The sequence below is a fragment of the Geosmithia morbida genome, assembly GCF_012550715.1.
Source record: "Geosmithia morbida isolate 1262 chromosome Unknown scaffold_26, whole genome shotgun sequence".
Lineage (NCBI taxonomy): Eukaryota > Fungi > Ascomycota > Sordariomycetes > Hypocreales > Bionectriaceae > Geosmithia > Geosmithia morbida.
Genome location: NW_023336213.1, coordinates 56,720 through 83,223, shown reverse-complemented (window position 1 = coordinate 83,223; position 26,504 = coordinate 56,720). Strand labels below are relative to the sequence as shown.

The 26,504-nt window shown below is 58.7% G+C and overlaps 8 protein-coding genes across 8 annotated transcripts; 4 read left to right on the top strand and 4 right to left on the bottom strand.

Annotated features, from left to right (window-relative positions):
- Nucleotides 1–1,212: 1,212 nt before the first annotated feature.
- On the top strand, nucleotides 1,213–2,957 carry GMORB2_4799 (3',5'-cyclic-nucleotide phosphodiesterase; the record flags this gene model as incomplete). Its single annotated transcript, XM_035466773.1, has 2 exons — nucleotides 1,213–1,263; nucleotides 1,356–2,957. 2 exons carry the CDS (start codon nucleotides 1,213–1,215, stop codon nucleotides 2,955–2,957), a joined length of 1,653 nt encoding a protein of 550 aa, XP_035317932.1.
- Nucleotides 2,958–3,226: 269 nt separating this feature from the next.
- Nucleotides 3,227–4,245, bottom strand: GMORB2_4798 (Flavin Reduct; the record flags this gene model as incomplete). The annotated part of the gene is made up of 2 exons (XM_035466772.1): nucleotides 3,227–3,385; nucleotides 3,517–4,245. 2 exons carry the CDS (start codon nucleotides 4,243–4,245, stop codon nucleotides 3,227–3,229), a joined length of 888 nt encoding a protein of 295 aa, XP_035317931.1.
- Nucleotides 4,246–5,667: 1,422 nt separating this feature from the next.
- Nucleotides 5,668–8,193, top strand: GMORB2_4797 (ribonuclease Z; the record flags this gene model as incomplete). The annotated part of the gene is made up of 1 exon (XM_035466771.1): nucleotides 5,668–8,193. The coding sequence occupies one exon, from the start codon at nucleotides 5,668–5,670 to the stop codon at nucleotides 8,191–8,193; it is 2,526 nt and encodes an 841-aa protein (XP_035317930.1).
- A 162-nt stretch (nucleotides 8,194–8,355) lies between these two features.
- GMORB2_4796 (uncharacterized protein) lies at nucleotides 8,356–9,807 on the bottom strand (the record flags this gene model as incomplete). The annotated part of the gene is made up of 1 exon (XM_035466770.1): nucleotides 8,356–9,807. The coding sequence occupies one exon, from the start codon at nucleotides 9,805–9,807 to the stop codon at nucleotides 8,356–8,358; it is 1,452 nt and encodes a 483-aa protein (XP_035317929.1).
- A 946-nt stretch (nucleotides 9,808–10,753) lies between these two features.
- GMORB2_4795 (dual-specificity kinase) lies at nucleotides 10,754–13,574 on the bottom strand (the record flags this gene model as incomplete). Its single annotated transcript, XM_035466769.1, has 5 exons — nucleotides 10,754–10,963; nucleotides 11,063–11,150; nucleotides 11,212–12,022; nucleotides 12,090–12,171; nucleotides 12,330–13,574. 5 exons carry the CDS (start codon nucleotides 13,572–13,574, stop codon nucleotides 10,754–10,756), a joined length of 2,436 nt encoding a protein of 811 aa, XP_035317928.1.
- Nucleotides 13,575–16,698: 3,124 nt separating this feature from the next.
- GMORB2_4794 (to mitochondrial cation transporter) lies at nucleotides 16,699–18,014 on the bottom strand (the record flags this gene model as incomplete). The annotated part of the gene is made up of 3 exons (XM_035466768.1): nucleotides 16,699–17,482; nucleotides 17,700–17,792; nucleotides 17,911–18,014. 3 exons carry the CDS (start codon nucleotides 18,012–18,014, stop codon nucleotides 16,699–16,701), a joined length of 981 nt encoding a protein of 326 aa, XP_035317927.1.
- Nucleotides 18,015–18,937: 923 nt separating this feature from the next.
- GMORB2_4793 (ADP-ribosylation factor-like protein 2) lies at nucleotides 18,938–19,928 on the top strand (the record flags this gene model as incomplete). The annotated part of the gene is made up of 4 exons (XM_035466767.1): nucleotides 18,938–19,169; nucleotides 19,349–19,494; nucleotides 19,597–19,677; nucleotides 19,797–19,928. The coding sequence occupies 4 exons, from the start codon at nucleotides 18,938–18,940 to the stop codon at nucleotides 19,926–19,928; spliced, it is 591 nt and encodes a 196-aa protein (XP_035317926.1).
- Nucleotides 19,929–21,132: 1,204 nt separating this feature from the next.
- Nucleotides 21,133–26,217, top strand: GMORB2_4792 (GEL protein; the record flags this gene model as incomplete). The annotated part of the gene is made up of 3 exons (XM_035466766.1): nucleotides 21,133–21,268; nucleotides 21,697–25,742; nucleotides 25,828–26,217. The coding sequence occupies 3 exons, from the start codon at nucleotides 21,133–21,135 to the stop codon at nucleotides 26,215–26,217; spliced, it is 4,572 nt and encodes a 1,523-aa protein (XP_035317925.1).
- Between the last annotated feature and the right edge of the window lie 287 nt (nucleotides 26,218–26,504).

Below are 26,504 nucleotides of genomic sequence, written 5' to 3'. Positions count from 1 at the left end.
AATAAAAATAAAAATAAAAGAAACGTTGGCTCCATATGACGAAGTTCTCGGTATCTGATGAGGGGTGAATGCCGCGCGCCCTTCCCCACTCCCAACCCTCAAAGTTGGGATCAACAAAGACGGTCAAAGATGTGGTGCTAATTCAGGTGATGGCTGCAGGTTGTGGGGTTCTGCAGGATGCTGATGCATGTTAGACACTGCATGTCGCATGTTTCTTGAGTCTAGGGTGCGTCAGCTTCAGTAATATTCTAGTTCTGCTAATACAGGTGCTCGTACAGGTATCGACAAGAGCTGACCTCAGCTAGCGCAGGAGAGAGAGAGAGAGAGAGAGAGAGAGAGAGAGAGATAGAGAGAGAGAGAGAGACAGACGGGAGAAAGGGGGAAGAAAGGGGAAGAGAGGGAAGGAGGCTAAGTCATCGAACTCACCACCACCACCACCAAGCTGAGCGCGTGCGCCCGCTGGCCCCTCGCCCTCCTTCTCTCCCCTTCACTTGACCTTAGTTGACCTTGGTGCCGTCCCTCAGTTCCTCCTCGGCTCTCATTACTCTCTATTGCCTCTCTGCTAATACTACCCGTATTATTGCATCTCCCTCTGTCGGTCTCCCCCGCCACGTATCATATTCGACACATGACTACCACCGCCACCCCGGTCAACATCAACGCCTTCCACGCCCACCTGTGCGTCTATTGCGCCCGACGGCTTACACCCACATAACACACCCACACACACGCCGACGCCGACACGCACCAAAACCCCAACCCGCGTCGCCACCGGTTGGTGGTGAGTCGTGGCTCCACCGAGCTGGGCTGGACGTGACGCAGGACCCGGGCCGGTTAAGAAGCCGAGGGTGCCACCCCCAAGTTGGGAGAAGCCAGAAAAAGAGCAGAGAAGGAGAGAAGATAGAAGCTACGCTCCATTATACCACAGTGACGGGTGCAGAGCAAGGGAGAGAAGCATAGACAGACAGGCGGGTCTGGTTGCATTCACTTATCGGAGCTTATTGCTGCTGAATGACATCAGTTTGCACCTCCACCCCCACACTCCAGATCATACATATTCACTCCATCGCAGGGCTGGGCTGGGCTGGGCTGTCACATAATACATCTACCCTCCAATCGAGAAGGGGGGCAGGGACGAGAGTGTTGGATCGGTCACTCCCCCCCTGAACGAATGAACGGCGGCTGTGGTCAAGGAGGATAAAGAAGGAGACCATGGGCAATGGTGAGGAGCGAAGGCCTGCTGCCCTACACGTCATTGTCTTGGTGAGTTTTTTTTTCTCTCTCTTCATTCCTGGCAGGGGGGGGGTTGCGTATCATATGCATGCTATGACATGGCGAGACTGACTCTATTTTAGGGCCCAGGAGGCGGTCCTCAGGAATCCAACACGACAGCCTTTCTCGTCCGCTCCGTCGGCCAGAACTGGCGTAAGGGTTCCATCATTGCCGTCGATGCTGGAGTTCACCTGTCCGCCATCACGCGCCTGCTGCGCGAATCGATGCCTTCCTCGGTGTCGGTGGAGCCTCCTCACATTCTGACACACGGTCCCTTTGCTGGCCTCTCCCTCCCTCACCGGTCGGCCGATGCCAATGCCGGCTACCTCACCAGCTCACTCATCGAGGCGTGCCTCGTCACCCACCCTCACCTGGACCACATCTCGGGCTTCGTCGTCAACACCGCCGGTCCACCGGGCGCCCGTCCCAAGAAGGTCGCCGGGCTGCCTGGGACCATACAGGCTCTGAAGACGCACATATTCAACAACGTCATCTGGCCCAATCTGAGCGATGAGGGCAACGGCGCCGGGCTCCTCACCTACATGCGCCTAGTCGACGGCGGTAGTCCGACCCTGGGCTCCGGACAAGGCAAGGGGTATGCCGAGGTCTGCGACGGCCTGCTCGTCAAAGTATGGGCCGTCAGCCACGGCCACTGCATAGAGAAGCATAGCCATCGCGGCTCCACATCCAGCGCATCGGGTCTTCACGATCCGGCCCTCCATAGATCGTCATCTTCGCGCCGTGCTCAGGGTTCCATCTCGGCCTCTCAGACGCCCAGACGACACAGTCTCCTCGGTCAGGCTACCCTCGGCAACGCCACCTCTCCTGCCGCCCCACCCCGAACCAGCGCTACAGCTGCCGCCGCCGCCGCCGCCGCCGCCGCCGCCGCCGCCACTGCTGCTGCCAACTCTTCTCCAGTCGACGCAGGGAGCGGTAGCGGTGCCAGTATTGGCGGAGAGCGGGAAGAGATGTGCGTCGTCGACTCGAGCGCCTACTTCATCCAGGAGCAGGAGAGTCACCGTGAGGTACTCATATTTGGCGACGTCGAGCCAGACAGCCTGTCCCTCAGTCCGCGCAACTTTCCGGTCTGGCAGGAAGCCGCCTCCAGGATTGCCGCCGGCTCCCTGGCCGCCATCTTCATCGAGTGCAGCTACGACGACAGCCGCAGCAACGACCGGCTATTCGGCCATCTCAAGCCCATCTTCGTCATCGAGGAGCTCAACGTGCTGGCGGCCGAGGTGGCCGAGGTACGGCACAAGTCTTCTCGCTCCACGGCAGAAGCGGCAGCGGAATCTCCGTGGGGGAGGAAGCGCAAGCGTGTAGTGTCCGATGCAGATGTTGCCGGACGTGCACGCGATAGCCTCGCCGTCGCTGCCGCCGATGAGCCCACATCTCCCAGGACATCTAGGCAGCAGCGGCCGAATGCGGACGTCGCTCCCGGCGGCAGTGACGGAGATGTCGCTCTGCCGCAGCCGTTCCTCGTCCCGCCGCCATCACCACCAATGACGACCCGCGGACAGCTCGCGGGGTTGAAGGTAGTGCTCATTCATATCAAGGAGGTCTTGTCGGATGACCAACCTGATATCGGGGCCGTCATCCTGTCCGAAGTCCAGGGACATGAAAAAGAGGCACAGTTGGGATGTGAGTTTATTGTAGCGAGAGCAGGTCAAAGTTTCTATCTATAGATTCCTCCTTCCGCCTTTTCTTCTTCAAGAAAGAGAAAAGAAACAAAAACCCTGTTCTACTGTTCGCCCTCTTCTTCTCTCTCTTTTTTTTTTTTTTTGCTCTTTATCTTTCTCTGTATGTTCTTTGTATATATCACGGCCGTCTACAAAGGGTTTTTTCATGAAACAAAACAAAGAAGAAAAAAAAAAAGAAGAAAAAAGAAAACCCTCCAGAGATCTTATTTTCATCTCCTCCCTTCTATACTGCCTTCTGCTTTCTACCACTCCGTCTATTTGGTGCTATCCGCGCCCTTACCATATGCCTCCTGGATCTTCTTGTACCCTTCTTCACCGCCTAGATCGTTTTCCCAGTCGAAACGGGGCAGTTCGAATAGATTGTTTGCGCGCGTGTATGTTATGCCGCCGAGACGGCCGACGGGGCGGAGGACCTTTTTACTCGTCAGCTTATATATATATATATATATGAGCGGCGAGCGGAGCGAGGAATGACCTTCCCCAGCAGGGGCCGCCAGAGGCAAGTAACAAGTTGAATAGGAGCATCCAGAGGGCAATGACTTACATTGATATCAACGAGGCTCTTTTCCTCATTAACAGCATCATCGCGGACCCAGAAGCGCAGACCTTCGAGTATGACAACGGTGCCAGACCTCCTGCCGGGGTTGGCGCGGCTGTCATAGTGCTTGATGGTGTCGACCTTGGCCTCGATGCTGAAGACGGCCTCCCTGACGCGGGCCGGGCGGACGGTCTCGCAGTCGGAGGCGGGGTGGAGGCCGGAGACGGCCCACTCGTCGACGCCGTAGGGGGCGTTGACGGCGGCGGCGTTGGCGGCCTCGACGTAGGCCTCGGATATGATGTTGACGACGCACTCGCCGGCGTCGGTCAGGTTGCGCAGCGTATCCTTGGCGGACCCGGCAGCGGCGGCGGAGAGCCCCACGACGAACAGGGGGGGGTCGTGGTTGAGCATGTTGAAGTAGCTGAAGGGAGCGAGGTTGGCGGAGGAGCCGTCGGCGGCGCAAGTGCTGACGAATGCGATGGGGCGGGGCACGATGGACGAGATGAGCAGCTTGTAGTTGAACGCTGCGGGGCGGCCGCGGTCATACGGGTCGATGGATGTGTGAGAGGCCGAGGCTGAGGAGGGGGGGTCGAGGGAGTTGGCGCCTTGGCCCATCTTCCATGACGGAGAGGGCGTCTTGGTGTAGCTCGGGGAGGAGGTGGTGTCGAAGTCGGGGCGGGAGGACTCGACCTTCTTGAAGTCCGGGTGAGGGTTGCGCTGCATCTTGTCGGCCATGGTGAAGGGGCGGACTGGGGTTTGTGGGAGGATGGGGATGGATGAGAGCGGACGTGGACGGATGAGTGGACGTGATAGATGGCCGATGGATGACGGCATGGGGATGGATGACAGTATAGATGCACTTCAAAATATACTGGCAAAAAGTATGGTGTGTTGGTGTTGGTGTTGCTGCGAGTCCGAAGCCGAGGGCGGATGAGTTCATGGTGATATATTGCTACATATAATCTGCATAACGGTTATCGATGGCTGTCGACGGCGCGGAGCAGACGAACGTGCGGAAATGGCCCGGCCGACTGACTGTATGGATCCCCGGATAAAGCGGGGGGGAGGGGGCGTATGTATGTACATGTGACGTTTTAGCCTATGAATTCGGGAATTCGGGGCTGTAGGGTAGGCCAAGAGTTGTGTTGGACCCTTGTTCGACATGTAATTACCTGTCATTTGTATTGAATACTTGGAATTGTTCTTCTGGTGGGCGACGACATGCCATGACCTCTAGACGCTCGTATAGTGGTCTCTCTACCTAGATATATACGTCGATATAGAGATGTAAATGTTTCTACGGAGCAGTTGCTCATATCATCGGAAGGAAGGGAATCAATCTATGAGGCTAATGAAAGTTGTGTGCGCGTGGCAGCAGCCGCTAGCTGCTTAGTCATGAAATAGGTGTAGGTGATAATGTGGTTCTAATGCTGGTTAACAAAATATGGCTGTTAAGACTTGACTTGTCTCCCATTGATAGGAGCCCACGAGAAATCTTGGCTCATGTACATTCATCATCAATGGTGCATATCCATCATCACGGATATACATATGTACTGGAGATTACGATGTCCTTGAACTATTCACTGAATGATGGAATCCATTGTCGGTCCTGCTGCAGGGTAGATGCAATCAAAATACCCACGTGACTTGTACCTGTCTGTACAAGTACGTACGAGTATCAGGAATCTACTCGTAAACAGCAGAGGGGCAGAGGGGCAGCTCCAATCCTCTTTTTTTTTTTTAAGTTAACAGTACATGGTATATTACCTGCACACTTTGGATACAACTACGACGACAAACGACAGAGACCGAAATGCTACTTTAAATCCCCCCCACAATCGTTTCTCTGGTTCGCAGATGGCACCATGGGGAGCGATCCGAAAAATCAGAATCTCCTCTCTCTCTCCTTTGTACGCCCCTCGCACCGGTAGCCTTGGTAGCTGCCGATCAGCTTCGCAACAAGCCCGTCCTAGTCGACCACCACCGCCGACGCCACCGAGGCCATCCAACAAGGACGACGCCCAGTCTCGACATACACAGCAGAGAAACGTTGACCATCGCGCAAGTCAGCTCACCGAGAGACGTCGGCCGCCACCAAAGACGACGGACAGACACGTCCACCGGAAACGGCAATCCATCAAGGACTACTCCGTCATGACCACCGTCGCCCAGCTGGCCACGGTGCCGTCAGCCGACACGCCCCAGACGTGCATCCACGTCCGTCACGACAAGGGCCACTACATATTCGGCCGCATAGCCGAGGGCACCCAGCGCGCCTTCAACAGCCGCAAGCTGGGCTTCGCCGCCGTGACGCAGATCTTCCTCTCGGGCCCGGTGGGCTGGGACCAGATGGGCGGCATGCCGGGCTTCCTGCTCACCATAGCCGGGTCAGTAGGCGCCTCCAGGGAGACGCTGGCGGCCACGAATGCCGAGAGGAAGGAGAAGGGGCTCAAGCTGCTCCCCGTCACCCCGCATGGAGGGGTCCACATCCACGCCGGCCACAACATCGGCCACGTCCTCGCCAGCAGCCGCTCCTACATCTTCCGACAGCCTATCCGCGCCCACGTCTCCGAGCACCGCAGCGATCCGAGAGCCGTCGACCCCTCCAACCTCGAGCCGGACTGGAAGGACGACATGGTCCGCGTCTGGAAGGTGCCCACCACGCGAGAGCGGTCCAGCAGCCCACCGAAGCGCCGTCGCTCGAGCGACGATGCCGAGCAGTGTGCAGAGCACCCGGCCGACGGTGGGGCACCGTCCGATCCCGACGTGGCCAAGATCATCGTCGAGCGCGCCCTGTGGAACGGCGACCTCCAGAGCTACCCGTTCGAGGCCCGCAAAGTGGGCGCCCTCAAGCCCGATGACTCGGCCTTTATAATCGAGAACGGCTCCATCAGGCGATACACGGTCGGCGGCGCGCAGGACGGGGAGGACCCCGAGGCCACGGCCTGGGTGCTCCCTCCCGACGGATCCCCGAAACCGCCTCCGGGCGTCGAGACGCGCAGCCTGGGCCGCGTGTCCCTGCCTAAGACGTCGTACACGCAGACAGCCATGAGCTACATTGTCAAGACGCACGACCGCAGGGGAAAGTTTGACCGCGCGGCCGCCGATGCGCTGGGAGTGCAGCGCAACGACTTCAAGAAGCTGATCGACGGCGCCGAGGTGCAGGGAAAGGACGGCGTCACCGTCACGCCGGACATGGTGCTCGGCCGGTCGGTCCCGGGACGGGGGCTCATCGTCGCCGACATCGCGGGCCCGGACTACCTCGAGTCGTTCATGCAGAGGCCCGAGTGGTCATCCGAGGAGCTCATGTCGGACATCGCCGTCATGTACTGGCTCCTGGGCCCCGGGCTGGCGGGCAACGAGCGGATCCGCAAATTTATGGCCGAGCACGCCGGCGTCAAGCACGTCGTGTGCGCACCCGAGACGACGCCCAACATGGTGTCCAACCCGGGACCGGCGGAGCTGCAGATGAAGCTGCGGCGCGTGGACCCGGATCGGTTCCCGATACCCAAGTACGACAACGCCGTGAGCGCGCCAGCGCCGGGTCCCGACTCCAACATCGAGTTCGGCCGCGCGGGAAAGAAGGTGCAACTCATGCCACGCCTCCTGCACCAGGATGACGCGGTGGCCCCCTTCCCGGACCTGGTGGCGCCGTACAACTCGGTATCGGACGAGGCGCTCAGCCTGGCCAGAGAGGCCAAGGCGCGGGCCGCAGACCCGGCCTTCCTCGCCAGAGTCGAGCGGGAGGAGGCCGACATGCCGAACCGCGACGCCGAGATCGTGTGCCTGGGGACGGGCTCGTCGGTGCCGTCCAAGTACCGCAACGTGTCCGCGACGCTGATTCGCGTGCCGGGTGTGGGCAACTACCTCCTAGACTGCGGCGAGGGCACGATGGGCCAGATCAGGCGGCTGTACGGCGACGAGGGCACGGCCGAAGTACTGCGCAACCTACGGTGCGTGGCCATCAGCCACCTGCACGCGGACCACCACCTGGGGGCCGTGTCGGTCTTCAGATCGTGGTACGAGCAGTCGGTGCGCGACGGCGGCGGAAGCGGCGGGGCGTCCCGGCTGGCGGTGGCGTGCATCCCGCGCTACCGTTCCACGCTGGAGGAGCTCTCACAGGTCGAGGACTTTGGCTTCCACCGCTTGCATTTCCCGGACTCCGAGCGGCTGCCTGGGTCGTCGGTGGACGAGGCCGTGCTCGGCCCGGCCGACCAGCTGTCCTTTGGCCTGCGCCGAGCGCGCCTCATCCCCGTCCGCCACTGCGCTCAGTCCAAGGCCGTCGAGCTGGAGCTCGTCTCGGGCCTGCGCATCGCCTATTCGGGCGACTGCAGGCCCTCGGCCGACTTCGCCGCCGCCTGCCGCGGTGCCCACCTCCTCGTCCACGAGTGCACCTTTGACGACGACATGGCCGACCACGCCCGCTTCAAGCAGCACAGCACCATGTCCGAAGCGCTCGGCGTCGCGAGGGACATGGGCGCCCGCCGCACCCTGCTCACCCACTTTTCGCAGCGGTACGTCAAGGCAGACTCGCTCAGCATGGCCATCGGCGGGGAGAGCGAGGGCTCCGTGCTTCTGGGATTCGACTACATGACTGTCAGACTGGGCGATTTCCAAAAGGCCGCCTGCTATCTCCCCGCGTTGGAGAAGGTCATGGAGAAGATGACGGCTCCAGAATAGGAGGCTTCCAAAAAAAGAAGAAAAAAGTCGTTATTTGAAGCATTGCATTCATCGATATTTGACATGTATATATTAGACCAACAAGAAGAAAAGGGAAAAAAAAAACACAGAAAGAGAAAACAAACAGATACACACGCATGCACATAAACCCAACCGAATCACTCACTCTGCGGTACGGAGAATGGCCGTTATATCGTCCATGAGCGACCTGATAAGGGACGGATACGTCCTTTGTCTCCCGGGGAAGAGCAGGTCATGACGCGGTGCTCGTCCTTGTTCCTCGAACTCTTGCTTCACAGAACCATCTGACCCATCTTGCCTCTCCTGTTCCCGTCCAACGTCCGCACCGTATTGCTCCTGCTGCTGCCGCTCAAGAGAATACAACGAATCTAAATTGCTAGCACGATACGACGGCGGCGGCGGCAGCAGCGGCAGAGGGGCAGCAGCCCTAGGAGGCGGCGTAACAGCAGGGTACTCATCTGCGTGGTGGCGGTGCTCCTCCTCCCCCTCCTTGCCCTCCTCCTCGACGCGAACCCAGCGCGGATCAAAGTTGACCAAGGACGTCAGGCCGGGACGCAAGAAGCGTGGGGGCGCTCCGGACTGACGGTAGGCCGAGCACATGGACGAGGGCGACCCGGGCGGGGGGAAGAAGAGTTCGGAGTCGCGGGCGGCGGTGACGACGGGCGGCGGCACGGCGAGGTCTAGATGGACAGCAGAGTCGTCGGTCCAGAGCAGGCCTTTCCTCCTGTCAGCGACGATGCGATGGACGTACGACCCCACGGCCCTCAGGCAGATCTCGTCCCTGGTGCGCTCCATCAGCTCGGCCAGCTCGGCGACCCGGCGAGCGGCGCGGACCATGGCCTCGTCGCCCATGTGGGCCAACCACGCCCAGACGACCCTGTCGAGGGGCGGGGATCGACCGGTGTCCCTCTCTCGCGTGACGCTCCCCAGACGCAGGTCGCGGTGGCACCTGGCGCGTATGCTCGCGGCCAGACCGACGAGGAGGCTCACGCGCCCGCCCACGACAGCGCAGATGCACGCGTCGCAGCCGCCGCGGACGACGCGGCCCCCCCCAGCCTCGGGCTCGTCGCGGCCGTAACGGCCCGCCAGCTCGTCCGCCTCGCCGATCCAGTCCGCCAGGGGAGCGCACAGGTTGAGCCTCGTGGGGGGTCGCGCCGCCGCCGCCCACCGCTGACGGAACACCTCGCTGCGCTCCGCCACCTCGTACCGTATCAGCCGCGACAGCTGCCCGATCACGCGGGCGTTCAGGCTCCTGTGCCAGGGGCACAGCGTCGCCGTCGCCGTAGCCGGCTCCCGGAACCCCAGCGGGAGCGGCAGGCGGCGGTAGAGCACCGCCGCGATCCGGTCTCCCATGTCGGTGCTGTGGCGGACGCTCGGGTCAAGTCCGTGGATGAGCAGGGTCTGCCGCTCCAGCCAAGCCTCCTGCGCCGCTCTGCCGTCCGACAACCCGTCTGGCATGCGGAGCGTTCGGGACAGGCTGGCGACGGTCGGGGAGGACAGGCCCGAGACGGCGTGGCCCGTCGGGCAGGGTGGTGGGTTGAGGATGACGTCTGTCGGTCGGCCATGTAGATGTGGGTCGTGGTGGGGAGCCATGTTGGGGGCCATATGGGATATCCGAAGGGGGGGAGGGGAAAGGTCAATTGGGGCAGAGCATGCTGGTGGGCAATGGCAGGCAATACTGTCCCCCTCTCTCTGTCTCTCTCTCTCTCCCCCTTAGGCTGGGTCTTTATATCTTCTATGAAGTCGTACACCTAGTATGTATACGATCCAGTGCTTGCCAGTGGCGAGGCAAACGAGGCAAACTAGCAACTCCATGCAGTCGAGCAATTCATCCTAGCATCTACACACCTCTCTACAAGACCATAGGATTGTACATGGCCAAGGACCAGAATTCTTTGGTGCCCTCGTCAATGTTGATCATTAGGGGATATGCAGAGAAGGAGAGCGAGAAAAGGTCAAACATGCGTCCTCCCATGCTTGCACCCCATATCGACAACTCGATATATTGCTCGTCAATTGTTCTCTCTGCCACCATGTGGCCGTCCATAGAATATATAATTATAATGAGAGGACAGAAGAAGACATGTTGTAAGAGATGTCCCGATAGGATGTGCAGCATATAACACACAAAAGGTAAGAAAGATGTAATGTCCTAGTAAAAAGAAACAAGAGGAAGAAGAACAAAACACCTACACCCGGCGAGAGCAAAGAAGGAGAAACTTCCCCCGAGTTCCGGTCCCCATAAAACTCCTATCCTCATCCCCTTCTCTCTCTTGCGAGCATTATAAGAAAGACAACCAAACCCAAGAATTCGATCAGAATAAACCCCGTCATCATGTTTCCCATTTGCCCTTGTTTTTTGTTGTTGTTGTTGTTGTTTCCCGTCACAATATGTTTGCTGTTCGTCATGTTGCCAAAGTTTGCCCAATATTCTCAAAAAAAGGAAAGAAAAGCGATCAACCTCACTCGCCATCCGCTCACCCCAGTTCCCTCCGCTTCTGATATGAGGGGCGGGGTGAGAGAGAGGGGAGGAGGTGTATCACGAATATGACGGTGCCTGACTCCTCATCATCCTCTCTAGTCGGATCTTGGCGGCTTCCGTACCGTCATCATTGTACGCCATCTCCTTGAACCAGGCGTGATTGAGGGCGTCGCGGGCCGTGATGCGTAGGCTTGGATCGTAGACAAAAATCTTCTTGAGGAGGTCGTGAAAGTTTCTGAGGAAAGTGTTGTTGGGCGGGATGACGTCCTATGGGCTCTGTTAGGAAGAATTCTCCTCTCCTCATTTCAGAGATCTCGCTTCATCTTTCAAGCGCATCACGGTGATATCGAGAGGGGAAAGACGTACATCGAGATGCTTCATAGCCTTGACAAATCGGCGGGAGCCCCTGGTCGTCTCGGCGTTGGGATAGTCTAGCTTTAGACGTTTGAAGTACCTGGAGAGTGTCAGTAAGATGATAGGATGGAGAAGATCTCTCTAGAAAAAAGGCCCCGTACTTTGATGCACTGTTGCTGCTATTCCTGCTGGAGGTCTTGTTGATATTCTGAACGAGATGCGTGTCGATGCGCCTTCCGACAACGGCCTCCATCATGGCCAGGTGCTCGAGGTTGTCGTGCGTCTGGAAGAGGGCGTCTCCGGTGAAGAACTCGACAAGGATGCAGCCTATGCTCCAGATGTCGCAGGGGTACGACCACCCGAGGCCGAGGATGATCTCGGGGGCGCGGTAGTGGCGCGTCGACACCACTGATGAGTGGTACTCGTCGTCAAAGGTGGCCGAGCCAAAGTCGATGAGGCGGATCTCCGTGTCGAGGAGGACGCGACGCTGGGTGGCACTGCGGCTGATCGTCGTCGACGACGACGGTATCTTCCTGTTGTACGTAAAGGTCTGGTACTGGTTGTCGCACAGCAGGATGTTCTCGGGCTTCAGATCTGTGTGTATCAGGTTGAGGTCGTGCAAGAAGGCGACGCTGGTGAAGAGTTGGCGGGCGAAGCTCTGGATCTGGCTGTTGGGGAAGGGCACGAAGCCGTTTCCCTTGAGGAAGTCGAAGACGCTCTGGCCCAAAAGGTCCATGACGATGCAGATGTGGCCCCGGTAGTCGAAGCAGTCGCGCAGGTGGATGCACCGGTTCCGGTTCTCGTCGTCGTTGGCCTTGAGCGTGGCCAGCACGCGCAGCTCGATCCTCGACGCGTCGCGGTACTTTTGCACCGACCGGATGATCTTGACGGCGACGGCCTTGCCACGTCTGCGATCGTGGGCCTGGACGACCTTGCCGAACGTACCTTGGCCGAGCAAGCGTGAGATTTGGTCTGGACGAGTCGGTCAGCAGTCGTTCATCATTCGTCGTCGGAACGGACCAGATGGAGAGGAACATACAGCGCTCGGTGAGCGGTGCGTCAGGGACGACGATGTAGTGACCATCGTCGTCGTCGACATTGACCTTCTTAAGGTGAGGAGGCTGTGGGAGTCAGCATTCTGTTCTCACTGCGGTACAAGGAAGACAACACAGCGGTCTCTCGTCTCCCCTCCTGCTCTCTCTCCATCGGAAGAGCAGTACGGATGAAGAGACAGGAACGGAGTGAAGGGAAGGGTAAGGAGAAATCAATTCAAACTCACATCGGCAACGGTCCGAACGGTGACATCCGAGGCCTTCTTGGGAGGATAAGGCGGGGGTTTGTAGGTGAGGCACCGCGTCCCGAGTATGTCCGTGTCCCTGCGCTTGGCCTCGTTGGCAACCTGCTGGCGGGTGCGTTTCCTCTTGAGGGTGTGGCTGAGGTCCTCATGCTGGCTGCTGGACGACAGCGACGTCGGGGCTGTGGTGTTCAGAGCGGAACTTGCACCGTCGCTGCTGGATACGGTGGTCGCGGCCGTGGAAGAGGCGGCGACGGGCGTGTGGGTGTTGGACGAGCCGCCGGAACCGGGGCCGACGTACTGGATGTGATAGCCCTGGCCACCGGCAGCAGTAGCCTGTGACGAGGACGGGGGGAGACCGGGATCCCTCCTGCGCTTCTTGGCGTAGGGGCCTCCGGGGTCGGCGGCGGACGACGAGGTGGTGACGGCCGAGGAGGCGACCTGGTTGCTGGGGCCAGCGGCGGCAGTGGCAACTTTGCGACCGGTATTGGCGGTAGGTTGCGTTGCAGGCTCGTCATCGTCGTCGATGACGATGATTTCATCGGGGAGACCATTGCGGTAGAAATCCTGCCAGTCCGGACCGGTGGAGCGTCGGCGCTTCCTGGCTGAGTGCTGGTCGCGGCTGTTCTCGGCCATGTTATCTGCCGAGGAGGAAGCGGCAGCGACAGCGGCAGCGGCAGCGGCGGCGGCAGTGGCAGCGGCGGTGGCAGCGGAAGCGGAAGTAGGGTATTGGTGATGGTGGTGGTGGTGTTGTTGCTGTTGCTGTTGCTGTTGCTGTTGCTGTTGCTGTTGGGTCTGCTGCTGCTGCTGCTGCTGCTTCTGTCGTATTATCGCGTTTCGTCCGTGGTCGTAATCTTCCGGGTCGTTCTGGTGATTATGATGGCTGTGATTCTGATGATGATGAAGGGTGTTGTGGGGAGGAGGTCGTGGTGCCGAGGGTTGTTGGGCCACGACGGCGTGGGTTGTGGGCGATGACGAGTCGAAGCCAGCCAGCTGATACAGGCCCGCGGTCGTCGTCGTCGTCGTCGTCGTCGCGATGGTGGGTGTCAAGGGTGACGAGGCCCCTCCGGCGGCACCAGCAGCGAGACGATAGCTGGCCGAGGAAGCCGGACGAGGCTGATGGCTTTGATGGCTCTGGTGGGCGGCGTAGGACGGAGGATGCTGGGGATGGGGATGACGATGGGGTTGGTAGCGAGGGAGCGTGGCCACGGCCGTGGTGGGCGTAGACATGCTCTTCGATGGGGCTTCCCAGGAGGGAGGGAGTTATCTCAAACGTGAATGACGATGACCAAGATTGAAGTCAGTTATCGTGACGAAGAAGGGAGATGGATGAAGAGAGAGAAAAAAAAAAGAGTGTGAAGGTGCGTGCGTATGTGTGTGTGTGTGCGTGTGTGTCGGTTTTTTTCCTGGCCCTTGACCTTGGGGCAATATTACTCTCTCACTCACTTGACGGGTCGTCAGGTCAGAGAGAGGAGAATGTAGGAGGAGCGGGTGGATTGGAGGGCTCAGCGTCTCTCGGTCCCGGGCTCTACCAGTGAGGCTAAGAGGTCCCATCTCTCTCACTCAGCAGTTCCCACAGCAGTTCCCTCAGCAGTTCCCTCAGCACTTGTTCCCTCGCTCAGCCAACCGTTTCCCGTCATCCGTCTGCGTGGACGGACTGTCCTAGTTAGCGGTGATGGAATGGATGCCCCGGGCACCCAAGTCCCCAAGTGCCAGGACCTACGGGGGCCGTCTCTCCCAATCTACAGCGCACATTTCGAGGTCTCGAGGGCTGTCAGCACCGACCCTCCACCGTAGACACCATCGCCTCCAAGGGTCCCCCCCCTAGGTGCCCCTCAGCCATGCTGGGGCGTGCGTGCAGCAGCGCAGCCTGCAGCACGCCCGGTAGATGGGCGTCGCGCACCCGCAGCGCCGGGCAACGCGCACCGCAGCGCACGGTACAGTCCTGGGGAGCACACGCACCCGTACAATCCTGCTCCGTCTACAGAGTATATTGATGTAGAGGATTATATGCATCTTCCGTATCAATCCGTACACGTACCGCTCCCTGCAGCACCGAGAAAGCAACTCTACGCTTGACAGTAACGTGCGGCAAGGAGGGCCTCCAGTGGCTTGGCGGCCGCCACCACCAACAGGGCTCTTCCATGGACGGCACGCCTGTACCTTGAGGCGGGTGATGGCCTGGACAGACGGCCGCCATCCGTCACTCCGTCACAGGTGGCCTTCAGCGGGGAGGGTGCCTGTATTTTCGGGCAACCTTCCATCTTCCTGCCTGCCGACCTGCCTGCTTCCTGTCCCCCTCCCCCCCCCCCCCCCCCCTCCGTATCAGCCCTGCCATCTCCCATCCTTCCGTCCCTCTCCTTCTAATGACCATTATAATCCAAATTCGGCTTCCAGGCAGAATAAATCACCTGTTTTCTTCCTCATCCAAAAGAGGGGGGCGGGGCGACATGGAGCGGCCTGCTTTGCGACGGTGGTGGTGTGCGGCCCTCTCTGCCCCCCCTCCCCCCGGACAGGGACCAATACCGCTAGCTAAGACGGGTCAGTTTGGGGCCTGGCTCGGGTGGCGGCCAGTTGGTGGTGGAGAATGTACGCACAACCATGACGGAGCATGTTCAGGCCGACGAGTCTCTCTCCCTGTTGGGTGTTATTTTCCACACACGCACGCACACACGCACACTCTCTCTTCTCTGTATCACCATTCTCCTCTTTTTTTTCTTCTTCCTTTTCCTGTTTGTCTTTCTCGCCTCTCTCAGTCCATGCTATGTGGAAGTGGAGAAAAAAAATGGAGAGTAGAAAAGCCTGAGTGCATGTGCAGCGGAACGAGTTCCAATCGCTCTTGGAAGGCGGTACACAGCGACGGTATCTGCTGGGATCTACTGGATCCTTCCCTAAGTCGCAGGTCCCGAGTGGTACCCGACAGACGTCAGTGGCCAGGGAAGTTGGCCGTGGCCACAGTGACGGGATTTGCTGTTGCTATCCGTACATACGAGCATACTCTTTACTGCCATCACTTCCGAGCGCAACCTCTGCTTTCCATCCAGAGCCATCACGACGTACCGTGATGCTAGAAATAACATTCAGTGCTACCGTTACTGTCCATCTTCATACAGTTGATACAGATAAGAGCACTGCAGACTTGTAATGGTGGCCCGTGATGTTGACGACCGTGACCATGACCTACGAGTACACCATCTACCCTCCCCCCCTTCACTCTCCTTCTCTCTCTATCTGATGACAAATGTTTTATATTCCCCAGGCATCCACCCATCCATCCTACCTGTAAATGGTAATAATACTCCGTACTCTGCTGACTACGTACTCGTCGTACATGTACTCGTAGTGCATTCGCTCCTGGAGAGGGAAAAAAAAAGTAATGATACCAATGTCTCGAAGCTTTCTCGGAGCCCACAGTATTAGTATCTTTCCTTCCCCTCCTCTCCTCTATGATGACCGAGGCCAGACATGCGTGGACCCCCCCCCCTCCAGGTGCAGACGTCTGTCTGGCCGCTGCAGTGCTTGACGAGTCCCACCAGTCGTCGTCTGCATACGACTAGACTATACCTGTACGGAGTAATATCAGAGTATCGCTCCGGAGAGGCATAGTAATACTGTTATTACTCTCTACATGCTATTGTCATCACTCGTACTCGTATGCAGGTAAATATAGAGAGAGTCCCTGGCTCGTCTCCAGTCTCGTAGTCTCACTCTGTTACTGATGCAATGGCAGTGATGTGACCAGCACAACCAGCACGGCCCATGCAGATGACGTGTTGGAGAGGCATTCGACGTGTTCGTTGCAATCCGACGAAACCCACAGAGAAGGAGGGCACATTGGTTATTACTGTTTCCATCCAACAGGGTCGCTCGCAGCCCCGAGAGTAAGAGTATATATGATCTGGATCGATACCATGCTCTCACCCTTTTCGTGTCCAATTCTCCCGCGCGGTCATTCTTGCGGGGGTGGCATGGATGCGACGGTAATGAATGTTACAAAGTCATCGGAACGGTAGCAGAGCCGAATCCTGATTGTCAGAACCCGTGAATTGTTTCATGCATCTCCTACGGGCATAGTGCCTACTAGGCTATATACTATTACTAGCACTGCGTCGTATCATTTATCAAAGGTATGCTGTGACTACTCACCACCATATTCCCAACAACACGTGAGCAGACACCATCGATACGGGAAAGTGTTTCTGGCCTGTACAGGTACGAGCATCTGTCATACAGCTGTGAGCCAGACAGGATAAAAGAGAAGAAGGGAGGTGTGCGGAGAAAAGAGGAAATGAAGGAGAAGGGGAGAATTTTTTTTTTAAATTTTTTTTACATGTATATGCAAACATGAGTACATCTACAGACCACGGTTAAACACCACCTTACCACCGACGCCACCCTTCCCGTGAAACTCTGGCTCCAGGCTGTCGGCGCTGATCTCCTGGTACTGCGGGAAGACGGCGAGGGCGAGGGGCAGGGCGACAAAGGACGTGGCGGCGATGAGGCCGAGGTTGATGGAGATGGGGATGGCCATGCGGGCCCGGGGCCTGTGCTGCAGCCACGCCCTGCCCATGAGCCTCCGGTACCACGCCTGCTTGGTCTGGATGTGGTAGAGGGCGAGGGCGGGCAGGATCATGATGGGGCTGTTGTTGAAGACGCGGCTGGCGGCCGTCTCGCCCACGGCCAGCCTGGCAGCCGTCCGGCTGCGGCCCAGGGAGGGCACGTCGCGCTCGGACCGGCCCTCGGCCTTGATGGCGTCCTTCTGCTCCTCCGACAGCACGGGCCGTACGTCGATGCCCGTGGCGATCTCCCCCCTACGCATGAGGTACACGTTGAGCGCGCCGGCCGTGGCCACGGCCGCGAACGGCACCAGCCGACCCAGCACGTTGCGCGCGTTCTGCGACACCTTGAGCTTCGGCACCGCAGCGTTCAGCCCCAGCGCCACCGAGCACGAGGCACCCACCGCCACGAAGTACGACTTGACCATGTCCGACGTCGTCATCGGGGACGACTTGTTGGCGTTGGAGCTGTTGATGGCCACGTTGAGCGACTGGTTGGCCACCTGCCATGCCACCGTGCCCACGGCGCCCAGTCCGGGCTGGAGCATGCCCGCCGTGACGATCAGGTTGGACAGGACGAAGCTCGACATGCGGAAGGGGAGGAAGACGGGTTCTCCCGTGTCTGATTTGGTACGGAAGTCAGCATAACCGTGGCCTTTCCTTCCCCGATATCCCTCATCTCTCATCCTATTGCCATATATATATATATATATATATGTGCGTGTGTGTGTATCCATCCCATTCTCGAGTGTTCGTACCTGGGTGAAGCGTCGAGTCGACCACCTTCTTAGCGTGCCACAGCTCCGGCGTCATCTCCTGCCTCTTGCCAGTCTTGTACTCTGTCACCAGAGACTTGGCATGCTCGAGTCCCTTCTTCCCCGCAAGCAGCGTGCTGACGAGAAAAGGGAAAGAAAAAAAAACCATTGTCAGCAAACCGAGATCAATCCGCAATACATGCCAGTTATCTTGTTCCGAAGCCGGAATGAGTGCAAAAAAAAAAAAAAACACACCTAGGATCCGTAACGCCCACCGTATGCCGAACCCGACCCCAGTACGTGTCCAGGTCGTATCGTGACGCCGGCAGTTCGCGATTCCCCGGTAGTGAGGACGACATGGTAAAACTGCTGCCGGGCCACACACACACACACAGAGAGAGAGAGAGAGAGAGAGACTTGTCGGTTCGGTCGGATGTAGGAATGTAAAACGAGGGGAAGAGATATCCGACGGGAAAGGGAAGCTCTGATGAGGTCAATTGGTCGGCGCTGGCTTCCGAGCGGTCAGGATTAGGATGTCGCTGTCGGGGAGAGAGCTGCTTCTGGACGAGGAGACGAAGAGAGAGAGAGAGAGAAAAAAAAGGCGACGATAAGCGCCGGTTTCGGCTCTGATAGTGCACCCAGGGTCTAATATACGCTATGGATCACAGCTATAATAATACGACGTAACTACTGTTCAGCAAGGAACCTGTTTAGATCTACTTTCACTATATCATCTTCTCTCGTACCTCTATGCAATTATTTATCCCAAAGGACTGTTTGCTGCGTTTTGTGTATCGCAGTCGGGGCCTTGTTTTCTGAATCTTTCAATCCCCTGTCACGTGTATCACCGATCCGATGCCCGGACCCGCCTTCATCAAAGACTCTGGATGTACTTTGACTCCCTTATGATTGTCGACTCGACGAGTGTGTGTGAAGGCGAATGCGTGCATATGTTGAAAGGTTGAGGGTTGAGGAAAGGAATCGGAAGAAGGTGGGGGGGGGGGGGGGGGGGGGGGGGGGGGGGGGGGGGGGGTTGGGTTTGATGGTCGATTCATTATTAGTGGGTGGGTCGACTTTACTCCCGTAACGCCTGTGCCATTATGCCAATGATATCACTCTCGACATCCCGCTGCTCGTGCCAATCGTCCAACTATCAGCGACCGCTCCCAACTGCCTGACCCTTCCAGGCATCTGAAGCTGATCTGGGAGCTGTCGAGACTGTCGTCGCAACCGACAAACGAATACAGGGTCTTTGACGGCCACGAATGCCGGTGTCGCAGTCATGCTCTCCATCCTGAGAAAGGCGCGTCTCAAGGACAAGGAGATGCGAATTCTCATGCTGTATGCTTTCATTCTCGGCCTTGCATCTGCTGCGTGGCACTCATGGTTGACATATTCAAGTGGCCTCGACAATGCCGGAAAGACGACCATTGTCAAGAAGATCATGGGAGAGGACGTCAACACGGTGAGCCCGACATTGGGCTTCATCATCAAGACGATAGACTACGATGGGTGTGCTTTCTCTCTCCCTCCCCCCCCCTCTCCCTCTCTCCCTATCCCCCTCTCTTTGCATGCTATGAGGATCCAGTAGCTTACGCCCGCGCGCCAGATACAAGCTGAACATCTGTACGAACCGCACCGGACACCGGTGAGAAGAGGGGGACGCGTGAACATGCTGACGGAACATGTCTAGGGGACGTGGGAGGCCAAAAGACGCTCCGGTCGTACTGGAGAAACTACTTTGAAAAGACGGATGCGGTGATATGGGTTGTCGATGCGACGGACCGACTGCGTATTGACGACTGTCGAGACGAGCTGCAAGGTCTGCTGCAGGAAGAGGTGTGGCTTTTTTTCTCTCCTGTTCTCTTCCCCTCCGTATCCGAACAAGGATGAGCCAGATACGCGGTCTGAGGCTGATGGACGATATACTATGGAAAACAGCGACTGGCTGGAGCTAGCTTGCTCATATTTGCCAACAAGACGGATGTGGAGGGTTGCATGCCTGAAGAGGAGATACTATCGGTAAGCCCTCTCCCGCTCTCTGTCCCTGATCTCTACGTCCTCTGCCCCGCCCCCCTCCCTTCTCCCATCTCTGCCTGCCCCCCCCTCAACGTCTTTTGTTGACATGTGAGCAACAAAAGGCCCTTCAACTCGAGTCGATACGAACACATCAGTGGCGTGTGCTACGATGCAGCGCCATGACGGGCAAGAACCTCACCGAGGGACTGGCGTGGGTGGTGGCTGATGCTAAGAAGCGTTTGTTTCTGTATTAGCCTCTCATCTTTCCCTATCTTTTTTTTCTCCTCGTCGTTTTCTTTTCCTTGGCAGATGTCAATGGCAGGTAGCAGAAGATAGGCTGAAGGGGAGATGTTGAAGCATATCATCTCAAGCGAAGCCCATTGGAGGAGGCTCTCAAGTGCTTCTTAATGCTTGTAGAGAGGATGGGCCTGATAATACCACGACTCGTACACCGTCCGTGGTTGCTGTTAATGGATGATTAATCAAGGGAGACGCGGGGTCAATAGGTACGAAGCGTGGGACGCGTGATTCGAGGGAACAAGTAAACAAAACAAACAAAAAAGAGGGGTTTATTATTTTTTTTTTTTTTTGGGGGGGGGGGGGGGGGGGGGGGGGTTGGGGGTTAGTATCATAGATTGAAATGCATTGTACGAGTATGCATTGCGCATTGTCTGTCTGAAGTCTGGTCCCTTGGGAGTATTGTTGATTTCCTATCTGCACGGCTCTCTCGACAACGATCATGGTGAATTCGTGCAGAGTACAGATATTACTCTCACGACTGTTTATGGCTGTCATGATGGACATGCCCAGCCGGGATCACGCATATCGATCCTTCCTGTACAGATTACATAATACCAATGATAGCTGTACTTCTACCGCCTGCAGGTCTCCCGCGGTCGCAGCCCAGAAAGTGCATCCATATGTACCCGAAGCTTGGCCTGTTTAGCAGTGCTACCGACGTGTAGGCCGCTCATGTCGTGCTGACAATGTGAATACCCATAATAATACTTCGTACATGACTGACCCCCTGTCCTCAGGCCTCTTTTCCAGCCGCAAGTGCTGTCTGTCACTCACACTGGTAGAGTCTACTCCGTCCAAGTACGTATTATTATCCCACTACTCCGGAAGGATCGATAATGCCTACTGCAGAAAAAAATAATAATAATACAACATCGTCACTCCTGTTCCCTCCCTCCCTTCCTACCTTCTCTCTTCCCTGAATCTCCAGCCTTCACGCCGCAGAAGCCAGCCATTGTGACGACACTGCACGGTTGGCAGCGCCACCTCGTCGATCGGATACGCAAGGCCCTCCTCCCCCCCCAAACGAAAGCAATAAAAACAGAAGCGAACGACACCGCGTGTGTGTGCGTATGTGTGTGTGCGTGTGTGTGTGTGTGCGCGCGCGTGTCAGCATCTAGACATCGGAACAACCACCACCAGCCTGCCAAGCCAGCCATCATGTCCGACGAAGTATCCCAGTTCCTCGAGTCGGTCGAGCGTCTGCGAGGTCAACAGATTGAGGAGGATGAGGTCCGCACGAAGGAGCTCGAGGACTATCTAGCTGCCAAACGGGAGAGACAGGCAAGGAGACAAGGTGAGTTGGTCACTTTTTTTTATTTTTTATCTTTTATATTTTTCAGTCCTACTGTTCCATCGTTTGTTCATGCATCAGCCAATGCTGGGTCTCGTCGTTGTTTCAAATGACGGCACATGCGTACGGTGTAGTTTCCATCTCTTTGTTTCTTTCCTCGCCTCCGCCTCCCCTCCCCTCTCTCCCCCTGTCACGTATAATTCTGCCGGCTGCCTTTCACCTAGCACTTGTGTGTCTTGCCAGCTGTGCCAGCTGTCTAGGAATCGCACTGCCTCTCTCTTTTCCTTTTCTCTGATCTTCTCTCTCTCTCTTTGTGTTATCCTTTGCATACTCACTCCGTGCCACACAACGCGCGACATGGCCACCATCTGCCCTCGCCCTGCCCTCGCCTTGCCCACCTGCCACTGACATTCCTGCTTGCCTCTTCTTAGAACGCGCAAGGTCCATTTCACCCCAGAAGCCGTCTTCGTCGTCATCAGTCGCCAACACGCCCTCGCCTCGTTCTAGCATTCAGGCCCCTCGTACCGGAGACACCCCGAGGCTTGACTCGCCTACTGTTAACCACGACGCCATGGCCAGCCTCACATCGGGCTCCTCCTCCCCCAGCAAGGAGAATGTCTCACCGTCCGACTCCGACTTCAAGACCACTTCCTCGCCTGCCCCCCTCACCAGGTCCTCCACCTTGCCTTGGCAGCAGAGGCGGCCCGTGTCGCGTGGTAATCCGCGTCCGCTGAGTCTCGTGGCCGCCCAGAACGCCACCCAGAGGTCCTCCGCCGTCACCCAGGATCCGTTGCCCACCACTGTCGAGCCTGAACCCGAGACCCAGCCGGAACCTGAGTCGGCGCCGTCGCGGGATCAGATCTCTCAGAGCCTCGGCTCCGAGGATCCTGCCTTCTTCCGTCAGACTGCCGACCGAGGTCAGTCCTCGGCTGCCTACGGGCGTGACCAGGTCGAGTCACAGGATCGCTCCGACGCCGCCGTCGGCAGTGCTCAGCTGCCAGGCATGTCAGCTTCCCTCGGCGAGAGGTCGCCGTCCATCTCGAGTACAGGCACGAGCACCCCCCAGGGGAAACTTGCCGCGCCCTTCCCCTTGACTCTGTCTCGCCCCGATGCCACCGCAGAGGACACGGCTCCCGTCGACGACGTCGTCAAGTCGCCCGGCCGCACGTCCCCGACCCGCTCCGGATCACCCACCAAGGGCATGGGCGGCTTCGTCCAGAGCGCCATGATGAAGAGGACGGACAGCGTGAAACGCTGGAGCGTCCAGAGCCCGCCTGGCCTCGCTCGCGTCGACTCGGTCGCCGCGAATCGTAGCAGCTACGGACGCCCCAGACCCAAGAGCTTCGTCCGTCCCGAGACGTCCAGAACGCCCGACACTAGCAGGCCGGCGTCCGTTGCCTCGGAGAGCAGAGAATCCGACGCCGGCGCCGACGACTCCACCCCCAAGGCTGCCGGCTCGCCAGGCTTGGAATCCAGGTCCGGCACATACGACGACGGGCGGAGCGTTCCCTCCAGCCCCTCCAAGACCATGGAGCCCAGGCGGTGGAGCCCCACGAAGCCAACTTGGCTTGACAGTGCCCTGAACAAACCGGAGACGCCCAAGTCGCCTACAAAGCCGCATACGCCGACACAACCCTCGTGGATAGCGGATCTCAACAAGACAAGAGCCGAGCGTTCTGGGACTGCGGAGAGCGGCCATGGCCGAGCAGGTTCCGTGTCGGGACACAGGCACCAGGTCAGCATTGGTGGGCTTATGAGATCTTCACCGATGGGCGTGGGTGTCAAGCCGAATACGACCGACCTCGGAGGTATTTATTCACCGCCTGCGAGGGGTAACAGGCCCGAATTCGGCCACGCCTCCAAGCCGAGCCTGTCGAGCCCCATTGCCTCGGGGGCACCGTCCTCTGCAATGTCAACAGTGCAGCCGGAAGAAAAGTCACCGACCAAAGAAGCCCCCACCCCCAAGGACCCGACCGTCGAAGCAGAGGTTGCTGCCCCCAAAGAGAAGGAGGAAGATATGTCAGCGCCTGCTCCGGCCCCGGAGGCCGCGACCAGCCCGCTGTCGGTGCCCAAGCCCACCCCCAAGCCCACGCCAACGCCCAAGCCTGAGGCGCCTCCCAAGATGGACTTCCGCTCCAACCTGAGACAGCGGCCCGTGGACTCGGGGGCGGACAAGCCTGCCGAGCCCGAATTCAAGAATGCCCTCGGGAACCTGAGGCGCGCCAGGACGCAGAGCTACGTCGCCCCCGACGAGCTCAAGGACAACATCCTCCGCGGCAAGGCCGGTCTCAACCTCACCGGAGGCCCGAAGAAGACCGAACGCAAGGACGAGTTCAAGGAGGCCATCCTCAAGAAGAAGGATGACTTTGGCAAAGCGCAGGCCGACGGGAAAGGCATCAAGAGGACACCCACCGGCAGCAGCAGCAATGACCCTGTCCCCGAGGGACTGGCGCGCAGGGCGCAGCTGGGAAAGCGAGCGGGATCTCGAGACGAGACGGCGTCAAGCCCTGGATCATCTTCGGTCACGTCGCCATCCGCCGAGAGCCCTGAACTGTCAGAGAGGTCTCTGCCCCCGTCGAACTCCCAGGGAGCCGTGTCCCGCCCCAAGGGCCTCGGCCTGAGAGGGCCCAGCCATACCATCAGCGGTGGCAGTGCCCTGCCCGGTCGCGTGGGCGGAGGGAAGCTTGCTGACCGCTTCAACCCTGGACTGGCCGGCATGCTCGCTAGAGGGCCTCCCCCCATGGCGGTGGAGGGTGGCAAGAGCTCATCCGACCCGGCTGCCAGCACTGCTTCTGATGAACCGCCCAAGCCCGGTCCGTCGTTGACGCACATGACCAAGGCGCGAGCGCGCGGCCCTAGACGGAAAGCTCCCTCGTCTACTGTGCCGACATCGAAGAAGGCACCCGCCACCGCAGAATCGTCTAGCCAGCCGGCTGCCGAGCTCGAGACGATCGTGGAGAGCAAGCCTGCGTCTATCCCTACGCCCGACGAAGTCGAGAAGGAGCCCGAGGAAGTCGGGAAGCCGCCGGGTGCGGGAAGAGACCAGCAGGAGGTCACGGCCTCGGACGAGGGCACCCAGCCGACTGGAGACACACCTGCACCCATCTCCATCCAGCAGCAGGTCGCTGCCGTGGCCGCCTCACGGGGCAGACCGGCGTCGGCGTCCACCAGCCCTGAACGCAAGCCTGTCAGTCCGCCTTCCCCCATCAGGCCCCAGAAGACTGGCGGTGCCGGAGAGGCTTCCCAGCCTAGCTCGCCCAAGAAGCTCGACGTCAAGCGCATATCCAAGTTTCTGGATGGGTCGTCGGTGATAAACAGCAGCCCGAAGCCTGAGCCACCGGCCAAGGACACCCCCCCATCCCGACGAACAGGGTCGACGTCCCCGTTCAAGGCAGAGAAGAACCTGCCCGCCGCGCCCGCTGTCGATGTCGCTTCTAGGATTGATGCTGCCATGGCCAATTCATCGTCTCCGTCGCCTACTCCTGCTCCCAGGCCTCAGTTCTACTCACCCGGCAATGCTGGCCCCGGCCCGAGCGCACTGGAGAGGAACCGCCCTCCGACGATCGAGACCCGCCCGCTCCCGCCCGCTCCTAGCAGCGACGCAAACGCCGCGTCACCTGTCGTCGATACTCCTGCGCGGTCCCCCTCGAAGCAGACGAGGGAGGCGTCGTCGCTCCTGACCGAATTCTTTGGGCCGGCTCGCCCTACAAAGAGCTGCAAGGTTGACCCGGCGGCGCTCCTGTCTGCACGCCCTCAAGAGGCTGGTGAGACCAAGACCCTGAGCTGGCAGATGGCGCAGATTGGCAGCGATGGGAAGAAGTCTGCCGTGCAGGCGCATAATGCGCACACGCTGTTCGAGAAGGAGATGTACATTGGCGCGCACGAGTTCACGGGAGCGAACGGGAAGAAAGCGGTGCACGTCTTCTTCTGGGTGGGTGACGACGTGCCGTCGTCGACGGCCGAGGACACGCAGCTGTTTGCGCAGCGCGAGGCCCGGTCGCTGGGTGGCACGCTGATCAAGCTGCGCCAGGGCAAGGAGACGGGCGAGTTCCTGCAGGCTGTCGGCGGACCGGTCGTGACGCGTCGCGGGTCCAGCCACAAGCACGACTCGCTGGCACCCAGCATGCTCTGCGGCCGCCGCCACCTGGGCCAGGTGGTGTTTGACGAGGTCGACTTCTCGCCGGCCAGCCTGTGTGCGGGCTTCGCCTACCTGGTGGCCCAGTCGGGCCGGTGCTACCTGTGGAAGGGTAAGGGGAGCAGCGTGGACGAGCTGAGCTGCGCGCGGCTGATCGGCATGGACATGTCGCTGACGGGCGAGATGGCCGAGTACGACGAGGGCAGCGAACCCGAGTCGTTCTGGGGTCTGTTCCCTGCCGGGGGCGTCAAGGCTCACTCCGCCGACCACTGGAGGCTGAAGCCCAACTACTCCATGTACGGGGGTCGACTGTTCTGCTCCGAAGCCGACGCACGACAGCAGGTATCTGCCCCTTCCCTCTTACGGCCCCCTCCTTTCCCCTCACATTCCCTCACAACAAGACAGGCACTGACCGAAGACGCACCAGATCTCGGAAATCACCCCCTTCAGCCAAGCCGACCTATCCCCGTTCAAGATTTACATCCTAGACGCCTTTTTCGAAATATACGTCGTGGTAGGGTCCCGGGCGCAGTCGCAGTTCGCATCGTTCCGCAACGCCCTGAACTTTGCGCAGGAGTACGCCATCCTAGCTGCCAGCATCGAGGACAGGCCATTTGTCCCCGTATCGACGGTCGTGCTGGAGGGTGTGCCGCGGGACCTGAAGCGCGTGTTCCGCAAGTGGTCCGACGAGATGAGCCCTACCGTCACCAGACCCTCCGCCACCCCGTCCGCCAGCGGCTCTGCCTCCACGCTCAAGAGGGGGAGGAGTCTTCGCGTCCTGCCTCTTACTCACGCTCTGCAGGCCCTCAGGGACTAGTATACCAGAGAGTAGCAGGCTGATTTGAAAGATTAGTTTGTATGGATATGTGTTTACTCTTCTCTCTTGTTCTTATCAATCCCTCTTTGTCTGCTTTCTTTTCTTTCTTTCTTTTTTTTTTAGATGGAAGGAGTTGCGTGAAAAAGGTGCATTAGGACCATGGATAATTGGAGATGCGGTGCATTGATTTAGGGAAATAGAAATGATGATGATTTCAAGCTGTATCGACCCCCTCCTCCTCCGTCCGACCTTGATATCCTGTACCTAGAAAAGGAAAACGGGGGAAA